Source organism: Giraffa tippelskirchi, chromosome 1 (genome assembly GCF_054371585.1).
Source record: "Giraffa tippelskirchi isolate mGirTip1 chromosome 1, T2T-mGirTip1v1.2.pri, whole genome shotgun sequence".
Classification (NCBI taxonomy): domain Eukaryota; kingdom Metazoa; phylum Chordata; class Mammalia; order Artiodactyla; family Giraffidae; genus Giraffa; species Giraffa tippelskirchi.
In genome coordinates, this window is record NC_137275.1 from 195,837,801 (window position 1) to 195,859,468 (window position 21,668).

General features: G+C 42.5%; 1 protein-coding gene across 11 annotated transcripts; it reads right to left on the minus strand.

Annotated features, from left to right (window-relative positions):
• Window positions 1-311: 311 nt before the first annotated feature.
• On the minus strand, window positions 312-21,624 carry C1H9orf153 (chromosome 1 C9orf153 homolog). Of its 11 annotated transcripts, none has more exons than XM_081522107.1 (6): window positions 21,513-21,624; window positions 20,695-20,740; window positions 20,330-20,471; window positions 6,194-6,284; window positions 4,500-4,992; window positions 312-578 (listed from the first exon to the last, which is right to left on the minus strand). In XM_081522107.1, the coding sequence occupies exons 4-6, from the start codon at window positions 6,257-6,259 to the stop codon at window positions 355-357; spliced, it is 783 nt and encodes a 260-aa protein (XP_081378233.1). In that variant the 5' UTR covers window positions 6,260-6,284; window positions 20,330-20,471; window positions 20,695-20,740; window positions 21,513-21,624; the 3' UTR covers window positions 312-354. The 11 variants fall into 11 exon arrangements, with proteins under 11 accessions (XP_081378233.1, XP_081378211.1, XP_081378222.1 ...); XM_081522085.1 differs by having other exon boundaries at window positions 6,194-6,337; XM_081522096.1 differs by having other exon boundaries at window positions 20,695-21,087.
• Between the last annotated feature and the right edge of the window lie 44 nt (window positions 21,625-21,668).

Sequence of the window (21,668 nt, forward strand, 5' to 3'; positions counted from 1 at the left end):
TGTTGAATTTACTATTTTTATGATAATGGACTTCTTCATATGCTTAAAATATTTTTAAGAGCTATTCTTGCTTGGGAGTTCATCTTCATATGCACCCATCTTTTCATAAGATTTAAATTACCTCAGCCCTGGTCCAGATGGGTTTCACCAGTCCAAACCAGGCTTTATATTAGCAGACCAATTTAGATCTTTTACTCCATAATAAGGGTTTAATACTGAACCTTACATGCATATTTTATAGACTTAGTTCCTATTTTCCATGGGGTTGCTGCTTCTTTGCTTTTCATGTATAAATTCACTGCTCTCAAAAGGAAGGTCTGTATCCAAAATATTTTAATGAACTACATATTTCATTTAAGAAGGTGATAACTTTTTTGGGTAATCTACTTGAGGATAAATGACCAGAGACTTATGAACTAGAGGCGGGGAAAGAGGATGCGACATCTGCTGGCTCCCCACAAATCTCTTCTCGCTGTCGTACTTAATGTCTAAAAACGCATCCGAAATGCAGCGCTTCCACTTCACAAATCCCTTGTAAAATTTCCATTCCAGATCCCTTAGATCCATGAATTGTTTTGCTGAAAAGAATCATATTTTCAAAGAATCACACCATGGCCTTATTTAACCCTCGGTTACTTAGAGATGCTTCATGAACAGAATGAACCTTTGAGGAATTCAAGTCCCCTTCTCCCTTGTGTTTCTGAACTTTCTGAAGAAATCTGTTTCTGAAGTTTTGTAAACTAAGGGGGAACCTGTATTGTTCATCTCATCTAAAGCCATCCTCCACATGGGAAATAGGGTGGGCCTGGCTAACAGGGCTGGAGTGGACCCTGCAAGGCCATTGCAGGTTGAGGTGTCTCCTCTGGTGTGAATCGAGAGACCACGGAGCACAGAAGCCTACAGGGCATAGAAAAGGATCCTAATGTGTGGTTAGGATGAGTGGAAAGACTGATCACAGTACACTTGTTAGTGTCATTTCTCCCAAGACACTAGTGTAAGCCCTGAGTATAAAAGGGCAGTGGTTTAGCTAGAATCTGGTTGTTTTCCCTTCACTTTCAGGACCTGCTAGCTTAGGGCATCATTAGTAGTTTCAACCCCTTCATGGAGGCAATGAACCATGGAAAACTCAAGCCAACATATACTACATAGTCCCCTCCTCAGCAGCCATTGCCCTTTCCCTTCCCTTCAATTCTCTTCATGGCTAGTAAGGATGTGTTCATGGCTAAAACCAAAAAGAACAATAAAAAAGCAAGATCTTAGGTGCGGCTTGGGTGTAAAACCTGAGGCCAAAGAGCAAATAGGAGTGTAAGGAATATCAGGAGAACAGGAGAAAATGGGTCAAGTAAACAAGCAGGCGGGCTGGTCTGTTTCTTGTGGGTGACTCTAGCATCTTCCCTGTGTGGTGATATTTGAGCAGGTCACCTATGGCCGAGATACTGCCCCTGCCCCAGTCAGGTCCCCATCCCTGGGAAGGGTTTGAGTTTCCCCAGGTCTGCGAGATAGGAAGTCTGTATAAATATTTTACACATGACTGAAGTAGGAGACAGGGGCCAGGGACCGTTCTTTGATTCAGATGTGGCCATGGTGTTCAGCAGCCTGTCCTAGGGCCCAGTTGCCAAGGTTGAGGGAATTTGACAAGATCTCAGTAGGCCTGGAATAGCAGGAAGGGCAGGAATATTTGGTGAGGTCATTCAGTTCAGTTCAGTTGCTCAGTCATGTCCGACTCTTTGCGACCCCATGAACCGCAGCACTCCAGGCCTCCCTGTCCATCACCAACTCCCTGAGTCCACCCAAACCCATGTCCATTGAGTCAGTGATGCCATCCAGCCATCTCATCCTCTGTCGTCCCCTTCTTCTCCTGCCCTCCATCTTTCCCAGCGTCAAGGTCTTTTCAAATGAGTCAGCTCTTCGCATCAGGTGGCCAAAGTATTGGAGTTTCACTTCAATATCAGTCCTTCCAATGAACACCCAGGACTGATCTCCTTTAGGATGGACTAGTTGAATCTCCTTGCAGTCCAAGGGGCTCTCAAGAGGTGAGGTCATAGAATGCATGATATTGATTAGTGAAGAGCTTTATGTTGCGATCTGTGGTGGACACTACAGGTTGGTTCACTCTATACCGAGTATAATCCTTTTCAGCCTTCCTCTCCTCAGAAAGCAGGAAGCTAGGATCTCTATTGACCAGCATTCCTTGCAGCAATGGGTGGCTATTGGACACAGTTCTGGCCAAGAATATGTGGGGAGAGGTCACCTGAGAAGGGGTGTTCTGAGGAAGCATTGCTTTCCTATTAAATGAGGACAGAAGTAGCCAGTGTGGCTCTTTCTCTTAGTCCCCTTCCTCCCTGAATTGTATCCATAGCACCTGGAGGTACATACAACTTTGGCCATGAAGACAAAAACCACACACAAAAAGATGGGGAGCACGGGTTCTTGACAACACCAAAAAGCATTGCTCTTGCTGTTGTCTGCCTCCAGATGGAAAAATTAAAAAAAAAAAAAAACTCATTTGATTTTTTCTGTCATTTTTCGTAAAATCCATGTCTAACCTACATAGTCCTATAGGATTTATCCAGAGTAAGAGAAGCTCATGTGATAGGAGAAGAATAAAATGGCAGCACCCACACCCTTTTCCTCCCTCAGTTCTTGGAGCTAGTAAGGATGTGTTCTATAATATTCTTTGGTGTATCAGGAGTCTTAAAGTTCTCTTGGACTGAGAAAGATTTAGGGACTGGCTGACTGATACAATAATAGCAATACCAAGCAATATAGAACAGTAAAAGATGAATTGTTACAATTAAACCTAAGTAATTACTGGATATTCCTCATATGTATGCCTACTTGGCTTCATGCATATTCCTTGAATAGACAGGCCATGTCTCAGAGATTCTGCCTCCAAGATCTCAGGAAATGAGTTCATGGAGGCAGAAGAGAGATTTTAACACAGAGTCTGAAAGGGCATATGAGAGAACTCCAGAGGAAAGGACAATTTGGCCCTATGGGTGGCAAAGCTGTAAATGTTTCAGACCTATCAAACATTCAACACCTTCAGCACTTCTTTAGTAGGCATTTTGCAAATTCTTCTTATTGATTCTCAATACTTTCTATGCTTTTTAGTCTCTGGGCATACTTCACTTATGTACTTTTGTGGACTATCTAAGCCATTCCTACAATTTTCCTAATTTCCACTCTGCCTGGGCTCCATAGCATACTAAGTGTGACTCTGCAAAGGAATTTGAGACCTGAATTAGGCTCTGTCAAGACATCAATGCAGGGAATTACAGCAAAGATTCTTCCAGCATCTTGGACCAAACACGATCAGAGTAATCAATACAATTCTTTAAATGTGTTCCTTCAGACACTACTTTTAATATAACAATGAAGGTGCCAAAATATTTCCTGGTCTTGAGTCAAGAACTTACTTCAGAGGGTCTCAACTATTTTATCATTGATTTAACATATTTTTACAGCTACAGAGAATAACAAGATATTACTTTCCTTGCTAACATGATGAATATGGAAATCTTAAGAAGAAGACACCCTATCCTTGCTAAAACTAACCATTGTATGTTTTATAATATTTTAAACTTTCTCTATATGGTCTTTGGCTTTATATGCTGCTGCTAAGTCGCTTCAGTCGTATCCAACTCTGTGCGACCCCATAGACGGCAGCCCACCAGGCTCCCCCGTCCCCGGGATTCTCCAGGCAAGAACACTGGAGTGGGTTGCCATTTCCTTCTCCAGTGCATGAACAGGAAAAGTGAAAGTGAAGTTGCTCAGTCATGTCCGACTCTTAGCGACCCCATGGACTGTAGCCTACCAGGCTCCTCCATCCATGGGATTTTCCAGGCAAGAGTACTGGAGTGGGGTGCCATTGCCTTCTCCAGGCTTTATATGAGTGCATCCCTATTCAAAGCTCAGATACGGCTCACTTAGAGTTCATTCACTCCTAGCTCCCTCACACTCTCCATTAAAAAAAAAAAGAGGAAAGGAATGAAGGAAGAAAAAAAGAAAGGAAGAAAGAAAAAAGAAAGAATAAAAAAATCAGATATGAAGTTTCTTTCTGTTCTTTTGGTCCTGTTGATAGCCCCGATAGAGATGCAATAATAAGGAAAGGATAAACATTTGTGAAACAATATTTTTAAAAAGCTCCAATTGCAGTTGAGGTAAGATACTTAAGAAACAAAAACCATTGCTCCATAAATACTTGACTTATTCATCAACCTAGAAACGATAGTGAGTCCAAGTTTAATTGGCTCACTTTATAAATGTTTAAATGCTGTGCCTCAGTAGCACACCCTTTCAGGGGTGAATCTGAGATGTGGCCCTCAAAGTTTGGTTCCCCGTTCTCTATTTCCCCCATCACTATGGGCAGCGGGTGCATCAGCCCTAAACCTCAGAACTGCACGACTCCCTTGGGTCAAGGACTCTAGGAACCAAGGTACAATTTGCAGTCAGAGTCCACTCATTTTCTTCCACATGGCCTCATCTGTTTAGATTACCTGGATCGACGAGGAAGTATTTAGCGGTTTTATCTTCAAAGATAAACTTCTCTGGTGAGACACAGGGAATGCCCAGCCTACAGAGTATTTTGGTGCTCTGAGTCTTCTTCCGTATGGAGACCATTGACATGGATTTGGAGTGATCGATGAGAATCTCGTAAGGAAAAGTGTGCACGGGAGGAGGGATCCCGTAGTCAGAGATTCTCTGCTGGGATTTGGAGAGTTTCTCCACGGGGGAGAGGGACCTGGTAAGCAAGCTGCGGTGCAGGAGCTCAGCCATAGACTCCGGCTGCTCTTCTCTTCTCACCACCTTGCACGTGAAAACAGGTAGGGAATCATCTGCTCTCCCGTCAGTCCCCCCGGTGCCTTTCAGGAAATGCTTTTGACAGAGCATTCTCTGCGCTTCACCAGGTGGAATACAGTGCATTTTCAGGAGATTCAATTTCTTGTTCTCCTTACTAAAATTCTCAACTAATGCATATAATTCTGGCAGCTGTAGAAAAAAAAAAGTGAGGAATCGGGAGATTGATCAAAATGTCATTGTCTGGTAGACTCAAAAATCATAGAACAAATAGGACAACAATCCTACAAACAGAAACGTCTATCTTTGAAAGATAACTTTGCCTAAGTAACTAGACAAAATCAATAGTGGGTCGAATTTGTTGAATTCAGAAGGTTGACAGAGGATCAAATCTTAGATTGAGTCCCAAAAGGGTACTATTTTGACACATTGTTAAATCCTGTGAACAAAAACGAGCCCATTAGACTTGGATTCTAATGTCTTTAAGATCTTCCCAACTTTAAAATTCTATGAGTGACCAGGGAGAGAGACTGCTATGGGGGTTGGTGACCTCTGTTTCGAGTAAGGCTATATTTCTTTCGCTTTCCTGGTGGCTCAACAGTAAAGAATCCGCCTGCAATGAAGAAGACGGGGTTTGATGCCTGGGTTGGGGGAAATGGCAACCCACTCCAGTTTTCTTGCCTGAGAAATCGGTGGACAGAGGAGCTTGGCAGGCTACATTCCATGGGTTTGCAAAAGAGTCAGACACGACTGAGCAACTCAACAACAACATATTTCTTTGAAGGAAGAAAAGGAGCCGAGCTAATCTAAATATAGAAACCTCACCCTGCTGTCCAAAGGGCTCGAATGTCCAGGAATGCCATGCAAAGGAAGCTGTAATTGTCCTTATTCACTGGAATATTTTACCAAAGCATATGGGTTTGTGGAGTGTTTGACAATGGTTGTTGGCAGAAAAGACAGTAAGTGTTCTCTCAGAGTACCCTTCTCTATCTAAAATCCTGTATTGAAAAAAATAAAATCATGTTCCTAGAGTATCCTGCCTACTAATCCTGTTATTCCTAACAGGCTTCTGAGGCCTTTGATTAGAAGGCCAGCAAGGCTGAAGTGAGAGCCTGCTTTTGCGCAGCCGAGTTTCCCCTCTGTCCTGCTCAACTCTCTTGCAAGAGCAGCAGATGGGAAGGAGGCTAAAGTTGGCACAGGGCTCTTTCACAGGCATTGCCATCACCATGATGACGCCTGAGCACCCCTGCACGCAAGTGTCGCATTTTGCTGTGACAATAAAGGGTAAGAGATTTTTGTGTTCTCGATGGCCCCCCAGCCAATGCTGGGTAAACAGTAGTTGGGATTTGAACAATTCTTGAATGTCAAGTGTCCTGTACCCTTAAGTACCTACCGAGCATGTCAGAGATTCATCTTCCTCACTATCTTTTCTCGGATCCGTGTCTCTATTGAAGAACATTGTGCCTTGCCTTGAGTCTCTGATTCTTAAAAGATCAAAATAAGGGAAGACCAAAAGAAAGATGAAAAATCAGATAAACTGCAAAGAGAGAAACGTAACACTTTAAGTCTTCAGAAGTTTGTAAGACACCTCTAAATTTTATACTATTTAAATATTTCTTTTGTTGTCTCCTTACTTTCCTTATTCAGTCAAATTAATGATGTTTCAACCAAATCTTTTTTATGAAACACCTCAAATTTTTATGTGACATGTATTCTTAGGCATTTAATACTAGTTCAAAGAATTCTATATGGACTGTTCGATTTTCTTAGGTCTATATTTTTTGATCAACTTCAGTTCCTCTGAATATTAACTCACCTACCTCCTTATTTTTTATTCAGGAAAAAAAGGCTAACAACAATGAAAACAACAATAATTAATGTTTTGAAATAATTTGCTTTGGGCAACATATAAAGGAGGCACTTTACAGATGGGATTTTGTTTAACCCCTTTGTGAGAGACTAAAAATGGCCACAGAACATTTACAATTAACTCATGGATAAGAGGTGCCTAAGTATGCTCGGGGCTTCCCTAGTGGCTCAGAGAGTAAAGAATCTGCCTGCAATGTGGGAGACCTGGGTTCAATCCCTGAATTGGGAAGATCCCCTGGAGGAGGGCATGGCAACCCATTCCAGTATTCTTGCCTGGAATTTCCCCATGAACAAGGAGCCTGGAGGGCTATAGTCCATGGTGTCACAAAGAGTCCGACACAATTGAGTGACTAAGCACAGCAAAAGTCTGCTGGACTTTTGGCTCTGGGCTGGTCTTATGCTTGGCTCTGACTGGCAACACAAGTCAAGGCACTGAAGAACTTTTCAGTTTCACTGCACACTCTGGGAAGCCTGAGCCACCCTGTAAGGAGATACAGCTACCCTTCTGGAGAAACCATGTCAAGACCAGAGAGACCAGAGTCAAGACCCAGCACCAGCCCCTGGACATGTAAATGGGGCCATCTTGGATCATGATGGCCCCAGATGACCTCAGCTGCACCAGCAACTCTAGATGAATTCAGATGGACAAGAACCGCCAGCTGAGTCAGCCAACTCCAGAGTCATGGCACGTAATGAATTACAGTTGTTTCTAGATGCTGCGTTTTGAGTGAATTCTTACATAGCAATAAATACTAGATAAACTCCATGGTAGTTAAATTCTTGGTTTGAATTATTCCAGTGAACCTTGGTTGGTAGGTAGGGTATGTGAGAAAACATCTTCCTGGGCACACTTGTATGCTGACTGGTGGCTATGGTAACCGGGAGGAGTGTCAGAGACAAACCCAGAATGTTCGTTTGGTGTTTGGAGATGAAGCAAAAACAGTTAGGTGGGACTTCCTTCCCAAGCAAAGTGGGAAAATTCAGGATAAAGGTTCTTGAATATACATATATTTGAATATATATTCATTTGGGGATATTTATTATTTGAAGATATCTCTATTTATCTAAGATATAGATATACATCATAATTATTATTGTCATCATTATTGGCACTACTAAGTCCACTATATCAATATTTATAACTATATCTATACCTAAAGATAGATAGAGAGATATAAAACAAACAAAACACCAGGGAATTCCCTGGCAGTCCAGTGGTCAGGATTCCTTACCTTCACTGCTGATGCCCCAGGTTCAATCCCTGGTCAGGGAACTAAGATCCTGCAAGCTACAGCATGGCCAGATAGAATGCCTCCCCGCCCCCAAACAAAAACCAAAGCCAATGTAACACAACACACCCACCCACTTTCCTACATTTGGGCAGAGGCTTTACATACTCGTCAATCCCCAACCTGCTGAAATAAGACTTTCCTTTTGATAGGGAAAGCAAAGAAAACTATTTCTGGAAAGAAAACTATTTCTCAAACTTGCTTCACCTGAAACCTCTGCAGTTTTGTGGTCAGCCATGACTTGCCTTTCAGGACAGTCGTCCACCATGGGAGGGCTGCCTTCTCCCACTACCAACAGACAAAACATTCTCTCTCTTTTTAAAAATTTTATTTTTAATCAGAAGATAGTTACTTTACAATATTATGATGGCTTCTGCCATGTATCAACATGAATCAGCCATAGGTATACATGTGTCCCCCTCCCTCTGACACCTCCCTCCCAGCTTGTTCTTCATCCCATCCCTCTGGCTTATGGCAGAGTACCAGCTTTGGGTTCCCTGTATCACACAGCAAATTCCCGCTGGCTATCTATTTTACATATGGTAATGTATATGTTTTAATACTACTCTCTCAAGTCCTTCCCACCTCAGCCTCCCCCACTGTGGCTGTAAGTCTGTTCTTTACATCTGTGTCTCTTTTGCTGCCCTGCAAATAGGATCATCAGTACCATCATTCTAGACTCTCCATATATACGTGTTAGTATTTGACATTTGTCTTTCTCTTTCTGACTTACTTCACTCTGTATGATAGACTCTATGTTCATCTACCTCATTAGAACTGACTCAAATGCATTCTTTTTTTTTATAGCTGAGTAATATTTCAGTGTATATGAACCACAATTTCTTTATCCAGTCATCTGTAGATGGACATCTAGGTTACTTCCATGTCCTTGTTGCTGTTCAGTTGCTCAGTTTTGTCCAATTCTTTGTGACCCCATGGACTGCAGCACAACAGGCTTCCCTGTCCTTTACCATCTCCCGGAGTTTATTCAAACTCATGTCCATTGAGTTGGTGATGCCATCCAACCATCTCATCCTCTGTCGTCCCCTTCTCCTCCTGCCTTCAATCTTTCCCAGCATGGGGGTCTTTTCCAATGAGTTGGGTTGTCGCATCAGGTGGCCAAACTATTGGTGCTTCAGCTTCAGCATCAGTACTTCCAATGAATATTCAGGGTTGATTTCCTTTAGGATTGACTGGTTTGACCTCCTTGCTGTCCCAGGGACTCTGAAGAGTCTTCTTCAACACCACAGTTCAAACGCATCAGTTCTTTGGCACTCAGCCTTTTTTATGGCCCAACTCTCACATCCGTACATAACTACTGGAAAAACCAAAGCTTTAACTATATGGACCTTTGCCGGCAAAGTAACGTCTTTGTTTTTTAATACACTAAGTTCATCATAGCTTTTCTTTTTCTTTTCTTTTATTTCATGGCTGCATTCACCATCCACAGTGATTTTGGAGCTCCCCAAAATAAAGTCTGTGACTGTTTCCATTGTTTCTCCATCTATTTGCCATGAAGTGATGGGACCATGATCTTAGTTTTTTGAATGTTGAGTTTCAAGCCAGCTTTTTCACTCTCCTCATTTACCTTCATCAAGAGGCTCTTTAGTTCTTCGCTTTCTGCCATTAGGGTGGTGTCATCTACATATCTGAGGCTATTGATATTTCTCCCGGCAATCTTGATTCCAGCCTGAAACTCATCCAGCCCAGCATTTAGCATGCTGTACTCTGCATGTAAGTTAAATAAGCAGGGTGACAATATACAGCCTTGATGTACTCCTTTCCCGATTTTGAACCATTTTGTTGTTTCATGTATGGTTCTAACTATTGCTTCTTGACCTGCATACAAATTTCTCAGGAGACAGGTAAGGTAGTCTGGTATTCCCATCTCTTTAAGGATTTTCCACAGTTTGTTGTGATCCACACAGTCAGAGGCTCTAGTGTAGTCAATGAAGAAGTAGATGTTTTTCTGGAACTCTCTTGCTTTCTCTATGATCTATTGGCAATTTATCTCTGGCTTCTCTGCCTTTTCTAAATCTGATTTGTACATCTGGAAGGTCTTGGTTCACATATTGTTGAAGCCTAGCTTGGAGAATTTTGAGCATTACTTTGCTAGCATGTGAAATGATTGGAATTGTGCAGAAGTTTGAACATCCTTTGGCATTGCCCTTCTTTGGGATTGGAATGAAAACTGACCTTTTCCAGTCCTGTGGCCACTGCTGAGTTTTCCAAATTTGCTGGCATATTGAGTGCAGCACTTTCACAGCATCATCTTGTAGGGTTTGAAATAGCTCAGCTAGAATTCCATCACCTCCACTAGCTTTGTTCATAGTGATGCTTCCTAAGGCCCACTTGACTTCACATTCCAGGATGTCTGGCTCTAGGTGGGTGATCACACCATCGTGGTTATCTGGGTCATTAAGATCCTTTCTGTATAGTTCTTCTGTGTATTCTTGCCACTCTTCTTAATATCTTCTGCTTCTGCTAGGTCCATACCATTTCTGTCCTTTATTGTACCCATCTTTGCATGAAATATTCCCTTGGTATCTCTAATTTTGTTGAAAAGGTGTCTAGTCTTTCCCATTCTATTGTTTTCCTCTATCTCCTTGCATTGATCACTGAGGAAATCTTTCTTTCTTTTTTTTTTTTTTAATATTTATTATTTGGCTGCTTGTGGGAGGGGCACACAGAATCTTTGATCTTTGTTGTGGCATGTGGGAACTTTCAGTTGTGGCATATGGGATCTAGTTCCCTGACCAGGGATCGAACCCCAGCCCCTGCACTGGGAGTGCAGGGTCTTAGCCACTGGACCACCAGGGAAGTCCCAAGGAAATCTTTCTTATCTCTCCTTGCTTTTCTCTGGAACTCTGCATTCAGATGGGTATGTCTTTTCTTTTCTCCTTTGCTTTTTGCTTCTCTTCTTTTCTCAGTTACTTGTAAGGCCTCTTCAGACAACCATTTTGCTATTTTTTATTTCTTTTTCTTGGATGGTTTTGAACACCACCTCTTGTACAATGTTACAAACCTCCATCCATAGTTCTTCAGGCACTCTATCAGAACTAATCCCTTGAATCTATTTGTCACTTCCACTGTATAATCATTATGGATTTGATTTAGGTCATACTTGAATGGCCTAGTGGTTTTCCCTATGTTCTTCGATTTAAGTCCTAATTTCGCAATAAGGAGTTCATGATCTGAGCTAGTCAGCTTTCATTCTTATTTTTTCTGACTGTATAGATCTTCTCCATCTTCAACTACAAAGAATATAATCAATCTGATTTTGGTATTGACCATCTGGTGATGTCCATCTGCAGAGTTGTCTCTTGTGTTGTTGGAAGAGGGTGTTTGCTATGACCAGCGTGATGTTCTAGCTATTGTAAATAGCTAGCCATGTCCTAGCTATTTTAAATAGTTCTGCAATGAACACTGGGGTACACGTGTCTTTCTCAATTATGATTTCCTCAGGGTATATGCCCAGTAGTGGAATTTCTGGATCATATGGTAGTTTTATTCCTAGGTTTTTGAGAAATCTCCATAATGGTCCCCATAGTGGCTGTATCAATTTTCATTCCCACCAACAGTGCAAGAGAATTCCCTTTTATTCATACCCTCTCCCCCATTTATTGTTTGTAGACTTTTTGATGATGGCCATTCTGATGGATGTGAGATGATACTTCATTGTGATTTTTTAAATTAATTAATTTTTTATTGAATGATAATTGCTTTACAGAATTTTGCTGTTTTCTGTCAAACCTTAACATGAATCAGCCATAGGTATACATAAATCCCCTCCCCTCATTGTGATTTTGATTTCCATTTCTCTAATGATGAGCAATGCTGAGCATCTTTTCCTGTGTTTATTAGCCAACTGTATGTCTTCGTTGGAGAAATGTCTGTTTAGGTCTTCTGCCCACTTTTTGATTGGGTTGTTTGTTTTTCTGGTATTGAGCTGCATGAGCTGTTTGTGTATTTTGTAGATTAATCCTTTGTCTATTGTTTCATTTGCTATTATTTTCTCCCATTCTGAGGGTTGTCTTTTCACCTTGCTTATAATTTCCTTCATTGTGCAAGTTTTTAAGTTTAATTAGGTTTCATTTGTTTATTTTTGTTTTTATTTCTATTACTCTAGGAGGTGGGTCATAGAGGATCTTGCTGTGATTTATGTCAAAGAGTGTTCTGCCTATGTTTTCCTCTAAGAGTTTTATAGTTTCTGGTCTTACACTTAGGAATTTAATCCATTTTGAGTTTTTTTGTGTATGTTGCTAAGAAGTGTTCTAATATAATTCCTTTACACACAGTTGCCCAATTTTCCCAGCACCACTTACTGAAGACTGTCTTTTCTCCATTGTATATTTTTGCCTCCTTTGTCAAAGATAAGGTGCCCATAGGTCCATGGATTTATCTCCAGGCTTCTTGGATTGGAAGAATCAATATTGTGAAAATGACTATACTACCCAAAGCAATCTATAGGTTCAGTACAATTCCTATTAAACTATGAATGGTATTTTTCATGGAATTAGAACAAATAGTTTGACAATTTGTATGGAAACACAAAAGATCCTAAATAGCTAAAGCAATCTTAAGAAGAATGGAGCAGGAGGAATTAATCATCCTGACTTCAGGATATACTACAAAGCTACAGTCACCAAGACAGTATGATATGGGCACAAAAACAGAAACATAGACCAATGGAACAAGAAATTCTCTTACTGAACCTACTGTTGAGGATCTTGCCCTCTCATTGTAGGGTCAGGACTCAGAACACTACAACAGAATATTAGCCAATGATACTTTTATCTAGTTTAATGCTGACTTCACTAACATACTCAGACTATGAGCCAAGTCTGCGTATACTTGGGTTAGTCCTGTAATGCAACCCCCGGACAGAATTCCTAGAAAAGCCATGAAAATATAGCCAATGCCCTGTTACAGATTCATGCGACTGGAGGCAGCCCTTGTAAGGGTTCTCTAGCACTTCTATTTACCATCTGTTATACCCAGAAATTCCTACAGTTGATTCTGATTTTACCAAGATCAAGGGCATCTCACAGGAATTCCTCTGCATCTGCCATCATACCCAACTTCTCTCTGCTCATCCAATGGTAACTTTATCCATTCCACATTGGTGTATTTTATCCTCCTCATAACTCTTGAGCTCTTTCCTCTTCCTCCCATCCCTTCAAAGGGGAAACAACTTCTCTTTCTCATTCTTGTTTCTCTACTGTTCTCTTATGTTCAATTGCATGATCCCCAATGGCTCCTTTCTTTTTTTTTACAGACATATAAAATCTCTTCCATTTGGGAAAAAATACAATTTCTCTTGACTCTGATCCTACCTCCAACCTTCAAATTTTCTCTCTCCTTTACCTCTCTGTACTTGCTATTTATAATATTCTCATTATCTAATCTTCAGAATTTAGCTTCCACCTTGACTATTGAAACCAAAGTGAATTCTTGAAGGCAATAGTGACTTCTTCATCATCAGTGTTAATGTTGTTTTTAAAGTCTTCATTTCATCCATCTCAACTCTTAACTACCCCTTCGCTTTGAAATTGATTTTTAAAACTTTCCTGGTGGTCCAGTGGCTAAGACTCTATGCTCCCAATTCAGGGAACCCGGGTTTAATCCCTGATCAGAGAAGTAGATCTCACATGCCACAACTAAATATCCTGCATGTTGCAACTAAGAGCAGTCACAGCCAAATAAATAAATGAAAATCTTCCTTATTCTCCCCAAACTCCTTTTAATGATCTCAGTGTAAAATTTCTAATATGAAATCTGATTGATTTCAGATTTGGACTATTGTAGTCATCTTCTGGTTTCCTTGCCCTTATTCTTTATTTTTACTTTTTTATAACCTATCCTAAATCCCATCTTCCTCCATAAACTGTTTTTTAAAACTATTTGCATGCCATCTCTTTATAATGACCATGTTAATGTGTGTCTTTAACAAGATTACTTTACCATATTCACACAACTAAACATTCTTTTTTGTGCAGGGATCCTGACTGTGCTGTTGTGCCACCTGGTGGCGTTTATTGGAAGTTTGCCTCTAATACTTAACAACTTTTTCTTTCAATCTCTCTCCTTCCTTCTTTCCTTCCTTCCTTCCCTCCTCTCTTGACTGATTTTTTTGGCTTTAATTTACGGTATGCCTTAATTCAGCAAATACTTTACAGTGTGTCAGGTACTGGACTAGGTCTTAGGAAAGGCAAATGAAGGATTGTGTGTCCAAAAATAAGGAAAGATTTCTAAGACATTTACAAATATTTATTAAATCACCTGTTACGCCCCAGGCACTGTTTAAGCCCTTGGTATACATTGGCAAACAAATAAACAAAAAGTTTCTTCTTTTGTGAGGTTTACATATAGGGGAGACACACAGAAAATCGCATATATAATAAATGAATTAATAAATGGGAAAGCCATAAGTGCTATAAAGGAAACAAAATAGATCAGGGTCAAGGGGATTGGGAGTGCCAAGGGGCTGGGTGTAACTTTAACAGGGTCGTCAAGGGAGATAATTGAGGTATCATTTGAGCAAAGACTTGTAGGGGGTGTGAACCCTTAGGGTAACTGTGGGGAGAACCTTCCAGACAGAGCAGCCAGGGCAGAGGCCATATGCTTCTGCCTGGAGAAAGAGCAGGTTGCAAGACAAACAGGAGAGTGAGGAAGTGAGGGGAAGAAGGCAGAGAGGAGGGAGAGGAGGACTCTGTCTTCATGATCTTGGAAGTTGGCTTTCCTCAGAGGGAAGTCAGAAGCCGTTGCAGGTTCTGTGACAGCTTCTGACTTATATTTTTAAAAGAACACTCTGGCAGCCATGCAGAGAGACAAACTGTTAAAATGTTTTATTCATATAATGCTATTTGTCCAATGTGATTCCACACATTTAAAAAAGCTGTATGTGTGTTTTATGTAGGAGAGAAAATGTATTTGTATACTAAGTGAATATATCAATACACGCATAGATGTCAGTTCATAGCAAATCATCTGGAAGGACATACAAAATTTCAACAGAAGGGAGTGAGTAGGAAGGGGATGAAAGGCGAGCTTTTGCTCTTATTATCATCATGCATTTTGCTTGGATTTCTTTTTTTAATCGTAAGCGCGTGTCTCTCTTGTAACATCAAAACAATACCATTAGAAATGTGGCTGACTTCCTGGTTGAGGAGAAAGTGGTATATAATGGGAAAGATCACCCCATGTCTGTCTTCTTGTATATAGTTACTTATGTACTCAGTCATGTGACAAGGCCATTGTGAGGATACTGAAGCAATATCTGAAACAATTCCTACTCTAAGAATATTTTTTGAGGGACTTCCCTGGTGGTCCAGTGGCCAAGAATTGCCTTGCAGTGCAGAGGACATGGGTTCGATCCTTGGTCAGGGAACTAAGATCCCATATGCTACAGGACAACTAAGTCTGCCTGTGGCAACTACTGAGCCTGCACAATGAAGATCTTGCTGACACAGCTAAGATCTGACACAACTATGACCTTACACAACTAAGACCAGAGGCAAATAAGACTTTATGCAATTAAGGTGCAACATGGCCCAGTGGCTGTCAAGACTAGCCTCTTGGCCTGTGTTTGCAGGAAATTGGACATGGCCATTGACATTGCCATCTATTCTCCTAGGTACATGTATTATGAGTAGTACTGGTGAGTTTTGTTGCTTATGAATTATTTTCTAACTGCACCTCTCCAATAGAGTAGCCGCTAGCTCTGGGTGGCTCAAAGTGAAAAGTGAAGTCGTTCAGTCGTGTCTGACTCTTTGCGACCCCATGGATTGTAGCCCACCAGGCTCCTCCATCCATGGAATTTTCTAGGCAAGAGTACTGGAGTGGGTTGCCATTTCCTTTTCCAGGGGATCTTTCTGAATTGAACCCGGGTCTCCCGCATTGTGGGGGCAGATGCTTTACCATCTGAGCCACCAGGGAATCCCTATTGAGTGTTTAAAATGTAACTAGTCCAAACTGAGATGTTCTCTTGTATGAACAAAAGAACAAAAAAATCTCACTCATGAGTTGTATGTTGGTAACATGCTGAAAGTACACGACTTTAGATGTATTGGGTTAAGTAAAATATGCTAAAATTAATTTTGGTTGTATCTTTTTAAAAAATTTTCCCTGGCCACACCACACAGCATGTAGGCTATTAGTTCCCCAACCAGGAATTGAACCCATGCACCCTGCATTGGAAGTCTGAAGCCTTAACCACTGGATCATCAGGGATTTCCAATTTTGGCTGCTTCTTTTACTTTTTCTAATGTGCTACTAGAAAATTTAAACTCACAAAAGTGACTGTCATTCTTATTCTATTAGCACTGATCTAAAACATGATGCTGATTTGGCAATGAGCACAGGCAGGTGCTGTTAGGGAAACTAAAATGGAGGTAGTCTTGTTCAGGCTTCAGAAGTAGGAGAGCTGGCCTCTGACTGACTTTGACCTTGCCAGGACCCTGCCTGGACTATATGCCTGACTGCAAGCACACCAACTGTTACCAGCAAGTCAAGTGACATTTAAGATAAGAAAGGGAGTGGGTCTTGGAATTTCTTAAGCTACTGGGTACCTGGCCAGTTCCCTAGGGTTTAAGGAATCTTATGATTCACAAGGTGAAACAAACAGCATTGTAAATTTAAAGAAAAACCAGAGTGGCATTTTTTGCACACAAACTGATGCTATCAATTTGCAGTCTGGGATTATAAATGGGAGCCCCCAAAGCTGCAATTTGAATTCTTACCCATGGGGTTAACACACTGCCTGGCACCCTTTCCCAGTTGCGACTCCAGATTGCTGTCCTTCGGGACTTTCCAGCGCTGTGAAATGTGAACACCTGGGTGTCTATTTCAGTCAACAGCCCACTCCCTGAAATGGCTTTTCACTGAGTTTTCAGTGACAAAGAGAACAAAGAATTGCTGTAGCCTTATTCTTGGTGTATACATACAACATATATATCAACAGTTCACAGTTGCAACTGGAAATGCTTTGTCACATGGTATGGTGTTAATATTTGTATAATATTGAGAAATGCTTCACACTGAAAGAAGCAATGATTACTGAGAACAAAATGAATTTCTGTGAAATCATGACAATCTTACCTCTCCAGTTCATGAGGTGTGGTGCTATTTCACTGCTTTTTCCTCTGAAGCCCCCAAAGGCCCTGTGGTCTCCAGAGAGATCTCTGTGTTCCCTGCTGTGGGAACACTTCAAGCAAGGGAGCCTCCCTGGAAGCAGGCAAGAGCCCACAGGGGCCTGAGGATTCTGTAGACGTATGGGCTCCTACCTGATCTCTCACCAAAATGCCTAACGGACCTTCCTGTGTGCATTCCTTGGATTCCTCGGGCCTGGAGTCTGTCTGCCTGTCTGTCCCTAGAAACGACTTTCCTGGCGTAGTGACTGGCCCAGGGTCAGTGCTCAATAGTTATAGGTCTTCTGCTCAGGTTGTCTGGAGACTTGATTGATGAGGTAATCAACACATTTGCTTGATGAGGGAACACATTTTGCTCCTGTGGGTTATGTAACACAATGAGAATAGGGAGTGTGGAGCAATCAGATTCAGCACCTCTGAGAAGGATATGAATCTGTGGCAGCAGCCCAGAGCAGAGCATGGGGTGAGGACGGTGACCTCATGGAAGGCGTCTTGCAGCCCCGGCTGGTGCTGATGCTCAGAGACAGCGCTTCAGTCTTGAGAAGATATGGACGCTTTCTGATGGGTAGATTTTATGACTGTAAAATGACCTTATTATTGAAATTCTTGGGCTCCCCTCATAGCTCAGTCAGTTAAGAATCTGTCTGCAATGCAGGAGACCCGGGTTCGATTCCTGGGTCGGGAGGATTCCCTGGAGAAAGAAATGGCAACGCACTCTGGTATTCTTGCCTGGAGAATCCACAGACAGAGGAGCCTGGCAGGCTACAGTCCAAGGGGTTGCAAGGGTCGGACACAACTTAGCAACTAAACCACCACCACTGAAATTCTTGTAGGCAAAAGCAACATTATAGTAGAGAATGAAACTCAATTCCCCCATTGGAATAACAATTAATTAATTTTAAAAAATTAAATGAAAGATTATTTAAATTCTATAATGCTTTACAATTTTCAAAAGTTTCACATAAATGATTTCATGTAATTCCATAATAACCCTTTTAATTTCCTTCTTGCCCCTACCTTTCCTGTCCCCTCTTGCCTCTCCTCACTGGTAACTACTAGTTCATTTTCTGAACCTCTGAGTCCGTTTCTTGTTTTATTCACTGTTTGGTTTTTTTTGCCACTTGGCAGGCAATATCTTCATTTCCAGACCAGGGATTGAACCTGTGCCTGCTGCAGTGAATCTTAACCACTCGATCACCAGGGAATTCTCTGACTGGTTTGTTGTATTTTTTTAGTGAAATAGTTGCTTTTTAAAAACTTGAATTTTTCTTAGGCATACAATTATATTGCTAATTTAATACAAAGCTTCTTTTTTTCTTGAAGATTTTTTATGTGGATCATTTTAAAGTCTTTATTGAATTTTTACAATATTACTTCTTTTTACTGTTTTGATTTCTGGCGGTGAGACGTGGGATCTTAGCTTCCCAACCAGGGATCGAACCCATACTCCCTGCATTGAAAAGCGAAATCTCAACCACTGGACTGCCATGGAAGCCCCAAGGCTTCTTTACCTTTTCTATAATCAATAAGCCTGGTGTTTTATGAGCAGTTTTAGTTTACAATTGACTGGAAAGTACAGAGTATCCACACATGCCTCTCTCCATCATACACAGTTTCTCCTATCATTGACACCTTGTGTTATTGGGATGCATTCATTAAAATTGATGAACCAATAGTATACATTATATTACTTAAGTCCATAATTTCCATCAGGGTTCATTCTGTGCTGACTGTATCCTACGGGTGTTGACAAGTGTATGAAGACATGTACCCACTATTGTGTATCATACGGAACAGTTTCTCTGCCCTAAAAACCCCGTGCTCCAACTTTTTAACCTTCTAAAAGGGTTAGCCTTCCTGAAAGAGAATCGTGATGTAGACTTGCTCTTGCTGAAATTAAAGCTGTCAGTGGCTTCCCTGTGACCCACAAAGTTCAAGCTTGGAGCCCTTGGACTTCTCACCATCCAGCCTCACTTGCATCCGCCACTGCTCCTCTTTCAGGGGCTTCTACTCCTGCCACTGCTCTTTGACATTCCTCACACACGCCCCTCACCTCCCCACTCCCTGCCTGTTTATGTCGCTCTTCTCTCCACACGAAGGCCTGGGGCTTTCCCCCAGAGCTGCCTTCTCTCAAAGCCCATCGCAGGAGCCCTCCTGTGATATACTCTGTTCCCTTATGAGAGTCATCTCCCACTCTCAGAGCCTCCCTGACACTGTCCCTCTGTCTCCTCAATGGCATTTACAGGTTGACCTCACATTATTGCACTTGCCGGGTACTGCATTTTTTACAAATTGAAGGTTTGTGGCGACCTTGCGTTGTCAGATGATGGTTAGTATTAATATTCTAGCAATGTTATTTTTTAATCAAGTATGTACATTTGTTTACATATAATGCTACTGCACACTTAATAGACTATTGTATATTGTAAGCATAACTTTCATAAGCACTGGGAAACCAAAAAATTCTTGTGTCTCTCTTTATTGCGATGTTCAATTTTTGCTGGAATCTGGAACCCAATCCACCACATCTCTGAGGTCTGCCTGTATCATTTTCCATCTCATTTAGTTGTACTTGTCTTATTTTCCTCAATGCAGCATAGTGGGTAAGAGAATGTGCTCTGGATCGAGGCCTTTCTTGCTGGCCTCTGACCTCAGTATTGGGTGTACACATACATAACGTGGGGACAGTTTGCATGGTGTGAACCATCTGGAGTTATGTGAGGATAAAATAAGTTAATCCATGTGGTGCTGACAAGACAGCCTGGCCCCCAGGAAGAGCTCTCTGGTCATTAGCTGTTTGCTACTCCTCCGGTCTTCCTCCCACCACCCTCCTCCTGGAGGGCAAGCTCCCGGGGAGTCCAGGGCCTGTCACATTCATCTCTGTGTCCTCCACACATCAAGACAATAAAGCCTGAGAGCGAGGGCTCAATAGATGCTTAACAGTTACATAGCTGGAGCCCTGCAGTCCCACACCAAAAGCAAGTGTAAAAAACAAACTGACAAGACAGATCTCTGATCCTTAGAGCAATCTCCAGATGAACCGGCCCCGCCGTGCCCGAGCCCATTAGAGAGAACATGGCCATGAACATCTTTGCTGTGATGCTCGCAGTTGAGTTTGTTGTGGCCCTGAATCTCAGGGGATGGGGCAGGAGTCAGCTTCAGTGCTTCAGGAAAGGGCGATGGAGGATGTTAGTGTTTTCAGTAACGGGAAAGAATCAGTACCTGGTGTAGGGAAACCTCTGCCTGCTTCTGGTCCCCTTGGTGGAGGTGGCAGCACTTGAGCAAAGGCTAGAATCCCAAAGGCAGGAACCAGACTCCCAAAGATGGAAATGCAAAGAAGAGGGACACCGTTCTACTCAGCAACCTAAAGGAGGAGGGACCGCTTCCTTGGTGTATCTTGTAATTCCAACTGGGCCCACCCATCTTTGCACCTACAAACGGTTCTATTCTGCTTCCTCTGATACCAAAAAAAGCCAGACAGCAATAGTGGAACTTCTTGCCCTGCCTCTTCTCCAGGGAACTGGCAAAAAGACTAAATGGGATTTGGGGCCAGTCTGGAAAGACTGCCCTGGGGTCAGCACCCTTACCTGTGTGCTATCACAATAGCACGGTACACTTGCGGTGCTCCGACACCTGAAACATTAAAGCAGCACATACGAAGGAAGGCAGGATGCAGGGTGGCGAGCAGCAGGAGTAGGAGAGAGTGGGTTCGATCAGAGGCAGAACAATGCCATCCAAGGGAATGGCTGCAGAGAGCTGCCTGTGCTGACTGTTCCGAGCTCTGAGGACGGTCCCAGGGAACTGGGCCTGCTCAGGACCTTCACTGGTTGGATGAACAGTGGCCTTGAGGACTGACAGGCCTGCTAGGACAGGGGAGGAGGTGACATCTGGCAGCTTCAGATGGGAGCCCACATGACTGATTCATTTATTCCCATCATTCAGTTTGGGCCCAAGAGACAGCTTGTCCCTGTGAGCTGGTTCTGGAAAAGGGGAGAGAAAATTCCCTGCCATTTTTTTTTTTATCTCTTCCTTGTTCAGATTTTCATCTCTACTGAGGCTGTAATGCTCAAGTCTGCATTTGGGGAGAGGGAGGAGAAGGGATGCCAAGCATGGTGAGGGCAGAGCAGTCCAAGGGCATGGGTGGGGAAGGCAGGGTGTGCAGAGATGGACAGAGGGCTCCAAGGGAGGAGGGAGACTGTGTGGGCTCAGGCCTCACCCCTGGGGCCAGCTTCCCACGACCTCCTGGAGGCCTGAAAGTCCTGACCCGACTCGTAGCCATGGACACAGCTGCCATCTGTCCCCAGTCCTGCTCTTTTCCGCCCCTCTCTCCACCTCCCACTTCACCCACCCCCTCCTTGCCAAGCCCAGACTGGCTTCATTTTCCTTCCTCTGTGTTCTCACTTACCACTTGCTTTACAGTTCTCTCATTAGGTGGCCAACTCTATCATGAATCTGTGTGCCTGGGGCCAGGAGCTGGGCCTCATTCACCCTGTAGCCCCATGCCCAGCCCTGCACCTGGCACATGCCAGAGCTGAGGAAGTGCTGAGTAGATGAGTGTGGC

Coding starts and splice junctions, on each gene's coding strand:
- C1H9orf153 (XM_081522063.1), bottom strand. CDS start 20,762: ATGTGCTGCTTTAATGTTTCAGGTGTCGGAGCACCGCAAGTGTACCGT. Junction 6,285..20,694: donor GCTATTGTGATAGCACACAG/GTAAGGGTGCTG, acceptor TGATCTTTTAAG/AATCAGAGACTCAAGGCAAG. Junction 4,993..6,193: donor ATGAATCTCTGACATGCTCG/GTAGGTACTTAA, acceptor TTTTTTCTACAG/CTGCCAGAATTATATGCATT.